The sequence below is a fragment of the Anomalospiza imberbis genome, chromosome 12 (genome assembly GCF_031753505.1).
Source record: "Anomalospiza imberbis isolate Cuckoo-Finch-1a 21T00152 chromosome 12, ASM3175350v1, whole genome shotgun sequence".
Classification (NCBI taxonomy): domain Eukaryota; kingdom Metazoa; phylum Chordata; class Aves; order Passeriformes; family Viduidae; genus Anomalospiza; species Anomalospiza imberbis.
In genome coordinates, this window is record NC_089692.1 from 9,296,008 (window position 1) to 9,303,003 (window position 6,996).

Below are 6,996 nucleotides of genomic sequence, written 5' to 3' on the forward strand. Positions count from 1 at the left end.
TCAGGGGCCGGCAGGCTGTCCCGGGGAGCCTCGCCCGCCGCAGCCGCCAGCACCGCAGGGAAACGCTTCGGAAGGGCTGGGGGATAAAAGGGTCTGTCGCCCCCGGCGGGTGCGGCTGGGCTGGGGGAGCCCCTCCTGGGTGCCCGCGGCCCCTCAGCTGAGCCCGGTGTGCGCGCAGGGTCCGCTCACGGAAGGGACCGGGGTGGGGGGGAAGCCCCAAGGTACAAGAAAGAAAATCGCTCCTTTTTTTTTTTTTTTCTGGTGTTTTTTGTTTGTTTGTTATCCCCCGAATGATGCCAAGCACGTACGTTACCCACCGGCAGGAGCGTCCGGGTGCCCGGGAAGGTTCGCGAGTGCGGGGTCCGCCTGCCCCGGGCGCGGCTTCCCTCGGAACCTAAAACTCCGCTTCCCCCTGGGAAGAGGCTCCGAGGGCTGAAGTTATAAAGGCACTAATGAAACTCAAGCCGCGGAAAGGAAACCCTCCCGGAGCGCTGGGGGCTGCTAACCCTTCCCTGGCAAATTCTCTGTTGCACACATCTCGATTCAGTTTAAAAGGAGAATTAGTTAGTATTTCATTGATAAAATCATCAAAATTCTTTTAATTTACCTTTTTCTGAGACCAAAAGGTGACTTAAAATTCTTAAATATTCACATTGACAAGCCAGCTGGCTCTAGCGTACAACTTACATGTTAACAAAAATGCATATCATGTACCAGGTGAATCATCACATTCAAACAGGAAAAGTCCTAAAGACATGAAGTCCAAGAGGTATCCAGACTACAGCGTTAATATGCAGGATTCATAATCATAGGAAGGGGAAAAGTCCTCAAGAAAAGTATTTCTCACTCCAGCTCTTCAGTTGTAAATCCTCTCTACTCTAATGCCCAATTTGCAACTCAGGCTATGGGAAGAGCTAAGTGATCACTTCTTGTTTAAAAAGGTGGGCAACTCCCCCCACAGTGATCCTGAAAAATAATCCTGTAACACAAAACACCTGAATTTTGGAATGGTTTAAAAAAAAAAAAAAAAAAAAAAAAAAGAAAGTCACATGGACACAAGATTGGCTATGCCTGTTGGTGGCTTTGAAGGCATAATTTGAAGGCAGCCAATCTGATTTATTTTTCATAAATTGTAATGTAAAGAGATGAAACTCTACTGGGTGAAAATATTGGACTGAATTATGTTTGACAAACTCCTATTGAGGTTAATAATCATGGCAGGTTTTTAAGGGAAACCAAATCATGTGCAAGGCCAAAGCAATTAGGTTTTGTTTGGTATGGTTTTTTACAATCAAGTTATAAACCCCACATAGTATTTGAAGGCTTGCAAGTGGACATCTTAACACAGGTATAGCAGCGTAAGCATGCCACAAACATACAATCTCATAAAATAAAATTAATATCAAATATAAAGCATTTGAACCAAATCAAGCCTTAAACATCATAAATTATTTCCTTCAAAGGAAATAATTACCTTACCTAGGCTCAATAAGGTCTTTGCTAGCAGCATTTTTTTTAATAAACAAATTAAAAATGCCAAAATATCTACAATTTTATGAGAAGGAGGAGTTGAATGGTTAAGGAAAAATTTCTCACTATTAGGGGATATGAAAAATATACTAGCAATTAATATGCAATACATATATGTATACCCATACTTACAGATATAAACACGCACATACAACCTGGACAGTTCATGTTAACCAAGGGAAAGGCTAAATAATACAAAGTGATTACTAAATACAAGTACACTTTAAAAACACAGAGACAGCGAATTTTTTATCTGTTGCAAAAATGTATTTGATTACTCGAGTAAAATTACAGTATCTCTGCTGTTAGTAAGTATTAAATGTTAAAGAAACTGGACCTCTTTTCCTTTCAACTTTCCGAGAAAGTGCATGTAACAGTCCAAGGTTCCCCCTGTCCCCCCCAATGCCTAATACAAAATAAACAAACACTATACTTGTTCCCTTGGTCAAGGAGTAGGACTTGGTCTTGTAAGGAACGTATGTACATTTTAATGAAAGTGATGTCTTATTGTATATACAGGAGCATCTACAGTTGTCCACGGAAGTTGTTCAAGATGCCATACTTAGCAGCATTGTGAAAGTCCAGCACATTTTCTAAAATGAATATACCTACAAGGCAAAATGTTACGTCTCAGTTTCAACTACCAAAACAACACTTCAGTATCTTCTCTAATAATCCGCGTGCTTATTACTGTACAGAAATGTATTAACATTTAAGACGACTCAAGTAAAAAGCACAATACAAATAACAGTTCAAAACGGAAAATGTTAAACCTACAAAAATTAAAGCAGTTTTAATTTTATAATAAAAATCAAAAACTGAGCTGTGTAAAGGACCCACACTGTTCAGTCTATATTCTCTCAGTCCTTTTCGTAGTTCTGTCTGGAAAAATTAGACAATGTGTTTGCTGATAAAGTTTCCAGCAGGATCAAAGTGTACATTTATATACAGATTTTTATTAGAGATCTAATGCATCACTGAGGCATCGCATCAATACCAGAGTTTGTGTTAAAATGGATATAGAAAATAAGTTAATGCCAGAATAAGATCACCTAGCAGAACAGACTTGCAACTGCCATAAATGTTACAGCAAGTTTACAGCACTCTAGTCAATTAGTATTTAGTTCAAAATACGGGAGACCAAAGTTAATGCTTGCATTTGTTTGCAAAGCAAGGTTATATCACTAATAAATAAGCTCTCTTAGAACTCTAGAAGTAGAACATGGTACAAAACAAAGTCTTTGTAATGTTGTAGCCTGCAGCTTGCAAAAAGCAACCCTAGGTTGCACTATTTGCAGGAATGTTATTTACGGAGGTTTTTTTCCTAATTTGTTACAATTTCTTTGTTGTCTTCCACGAAACGTGTGAAACGGAAGTTAGTCCCATTTTCATTGCTTGCCATTTTCTCCAGACCAGCTAGAGGTGCGTTGGGTTCTGAATTCTGGAGCTTCTCCAGGCTTCCTGTCAAGCCACTGATGGGAGAGCTGCCACCGTTGCCCAGGCCCCCCGGTGCTGGAGGGATGCCCCCGTTCTGGATGACGGAGATCTCGTTGGTCTTCATGGCCAAGCCATTGGAGAGTGCAGCTGCATACTGGTTCCAGAAGCTGGATGGATCTCCATTCCCTGACCGTGCAGCCAAATCCTTCTGAAACATTTCTGGGAACTTTACAGGATTGCCTCCTAGGAATGTCATGGGGCCATCTACAGAAAGTCGTCTGCCTCGTCTTGCAGGAGTACTGTTCCACATGTGAGTGCCCATGTGAACCTGGAAAGAAAGAAAGGAAGAAACAAACACACAAAAAATAGAGGTTGACAGGAATTTCAAACTGTTTCTGATCAGAGAGAAGGCAGGAGTCCATGAACATGTCCAGTCTTGTTACATAATGAATGGCATTAAAGATAGAGGATACAGGGCTCCGGAAGAACACACTGCTTCTGGGTTAGCCCATCACCATTACCCAGAATAACCTGCTCTCCTGCTGAACAATGCATTGCTTCTTACTTTTTTTTTTTTTTACATGTATTTAGTTTATAATGACTTTGCATTATTCTGTCAATTGCTGCTTTCAGGGCTAGAATTGCTATGTCCACTTTCATTGCAATAGTAAGTATTGTATTTGACACCCTTTACCCTATAAACGTCCTTTTCAGACAGGCAGAAAGTATCCTTTACTGATTGCTCATCGGAGAGCCTCCTGTATAGACAGAATGGCCTGAAAGTAATTATTCATCTCACATTACTGGCAGCAACCTCTAGAGAAATACTCTGTCAACAGAAAAATGTACACAGTAAAGTGCTCAACTGGTGTTCTAAAACTTGGGTATATTTGCTTTTTCAAACACATATCAGTAGGAAATGTTAGTTATATAATCAATTAAAGTAATGCCTATTATTTCCAGAATTATGTTAATAGTTTTTTTAAACACTCATCTTACATGGTATTTATGAAAAACATCACATTCAAGAGCCTTTCTCTTCTTGAAGAGGTATGTGAGTTGCAAAATGCATTTCTCTGTTAATTAATACTCCTTACCATCATTTGGCTGTTCTGTTTCACACTCTGCATAGACAAGCTTTGCTGGTAGATGAATTTTAATTAAATCAAAACAGCCCATGCCTCAGACTTGCTGCCAACATGAGCACTCAACAAGAGGCCATCTAGGTCTACTAGAGCTGGCTAAACACACTGTCACACCACAAACACCCCAAGGTACCACTGCTGCAACATTAATAGGTGTCAAAAATCAAAAACCCCCAGCAAGCAGAAAATTAAACCAAAGGACAGTAAGAGGAAAAAGTACCTTCAGATTGCCTTTTGTTGTGAATGCTCTTCCACATATAGTGCAGGCAAAAGGTTTCTCACCAGTGTGCGTCCTTTCATGGATCTGCAGAGCACTGGAAGAAGAAAACGTTTTCCCACACGTATTGCAGTAGTGCTGTTTTGGAGTTCTTCTGGGGAGAGCAGGGAGCAGCACAGGGGACGTGGCAGAGGACAGTGGCCCCGAAGCAACTAGACCAGAGGGTGCTTCTTTGCTGTCCTGAGGAGAGCCATGCACAAAGCCGTTAACCTCGGTCTTTATGAGCGATGACAGAGTGTTAGCGGGCATCACCGAAGAGTTCTGACTGGGGCCGATACTGGAGTTGGGCTCAAAAAGCTGTGATGGTAGATCGCGCATCTGATGTGTCAACATATGCTGCTTCAAATTACCCTTCGTAGAAAAGCCACGATTGCAAACTGTGCAAATAAATGGTCTCTCTTTGGTATGACTTCTGTAATGAATGTCCAAGGCACTCTGACAAGCAAATGTTTTGCCACAAATGTCACATGCAGTGTTTTTAAATTTACCTCTATCTCTGAAAGGAAAGAGCATACTCAGGGACTCTTCTTTAATCATTTTATCAGTGTTACTAGATGTCAAGTCCAAAGCACCACTGTTAGCAGGGGTTGGAGACAAACCGTTGGCAAACTCACTTGGTAAAGCTCTTAATGGTTTCTCTTCAATACTTGGTGACTTGTGGTAATCATTAGTGCTGTTGGATGGGGACAAGGCCTGCATGGAAGAGGTAGACTCTGAGACAGCAGGGCTTCCAGCACTTTGGCTTTCCATATCACCACCGACAGACGATGAATCGTTAGTTAAAACGTCCCCTTCCACTGACCCATTTTCTACTGACTTCAGGCTTGCCTGAAGTTGTTCAGCAAGGCCGGCATTGATCATCTTCATCTGATTTTCCAGAGCAGCAATACTTGACATTTCCAGGGGCAGAGGGGAAGAAGACAAGCTGTCTTGTGATGCATCCACAGATTTAGGTGTATCTGGCACGCTGCTGTCAGGACAGTCTTCCATATTCTCATCTGAGAAGTTGTCTATATCATCAAAATTCTTATCATCAAAAGATCCCGTATCTGATTCCATTGACTCAGGATAGTTTTCTGTCACCGGGGTATTGGGGATCTGCCCTCCCATGTGCATTCGGATATGCTGCTGTAGCACAACGGCATTGGTGAATTTTTTCTGGCAGATTGGGCAAGAATGTTGTACTCTCAGCGGGGGCATGGCACGATGGACACTGTAGTGAGTCTTTAAGTTGCCCTTAGTAGTGAAAGCACGACCACAGATTTTACATTTGAATGGCCTCTCTCCAGTATGGGTGCGATAATGCATTTTCAGTGCGCTCTGGCAACTGAGAACCCGATGGCAAATGATGCACTCGTTAGGATCAGTTGCCTTTTTGTCAATGTTTTCTACAAGTTGCTGCAATTTTGACGTTTCAGATGCTGGCGTTGAATCCAATAGTCCTCCAAATGGAAACTTTGCCTTAAATTGCTCTGACATAAGAGGCATCAGTGGATTTGTAAAAGTGGCGACACCGCTGGAGCCCGAGTCTGCTGCCGGGGAGCTCACGGAGCTGCTCATGTTAGTGATGGTGCTTGTGTTTTGAGGGTTTTCTTCCGTTTTGCCATTTGAGGTAGGCAACGCACCAGCCTCTACCTCATCAGAAAGTCCATTGGAAATTTTTGATGTGGGATCAGCTGTTCCCGAGTCACTCTTGACAGAGCAGGGAGGGCTAGCAGAAGGATGGCTAATGGGAATCGGCTGAGGCTCCTCAGTTTTGATGAATGGGGTCAAACTTGGAATTGTTGGTGGGAGTGGCAGGCCAACAGAAGTTGTTAGGGTGGAGAGGACTGGCTTGCTGTCCAGCCAGCTCGTGACAGGTTTCTCTGGTGGTATAGACATCCCATAAGGAATACCCGTGCTTGTAGGAATATTGTCCAAATGCTCTGGCACTGGGTATGGATTCATTTGAATATGAGGGTATTTTTCTTTGTGACGCTGAAAGTGGACTTTTAAGTTTCCCTTTGTGGAGAACCTGTTTCCACATATGTTGCATTTAAATGGCCTCTCGCCAGTGTGAGAACGCAAATGAATCTGCAAGGCACTGTCACTCCCAAACACTTTAGCACAGAACCTGCATTTATGTTTAAAGAATGCCTCATCTGAATTACTTTTTGCTTCAAATGCAGTTACATTTGGTGGCTTGCTTTTTCTTTGCTGTGCCAAGGCAGTCAAGGAGTTTAAATCCTCTGCAGGTGTTCCAATATTGGACAAGGGACTGGAGAAAACAGAGTTACTAGGGGTGGGCTGAGGTAGAAGTGGATTAGATGCAGGACTTAATAAACTGCTTATTGCAAAAGCTGGTGAGGATGATGCTGATACTGGTGGGTTGGTGAGCTGTGAGCCACCAATAGTTGAAGCCACTTTTTCTGAGGACGGTGTTGTAACTGCTGCTGCCAATATGTTAATATTTGGAGAAGAGCCACTATTGGATGGAATTAGAGTGTTGCCAGGGTTGCTCTGAGGTAGCTGTATAGGGGGTAGCTGTTTCACACCACTGATGCTGGCAGATTGACTAGCAAGGCTTTGTGCTAATCCAGCTGCTGCAGCCAGCTGCTGGGATAAATG

At 42.6% G+C, this 6,996-nt stretch overlaps 1 protein-coding gene across 7 annotated transcripts in view; it reads right to left on the bottom strand.

Moving 5' to 3' along the window:
* Positions 1-564: 564 nt before the first annotated feature.
* SALL1 (spalt like transcription factor 1) overlaps positions 565-6,996 on the bottom strand; it is a 24,894-nt gene continuing 18,462 nt past the window's right edge. For all 7 annotated transcript variants that reach the window (XM_068202689.1, XM_068202691.1, XM_068202690.1 and 4 more), the window contains 2 exons: positions 4,333-6,996; positions 565-3,295 (listed from right to left, as the gene is read on the bottom strand). The exon at positions 4,333-6,996 is cut by the window's right edge and continues 746 nt beyond it. In XM_068202689.1, coding sequence (XP_068058790.1) covers positions 2,855-3,295; positions 4,333-6,996 — 3,105 coding nt within the window. In that variant the 3' untranslated portion in view covers positions 565-2,854. The remainder of the gene's footprint in view (positions 3,296-4,332) is intronic.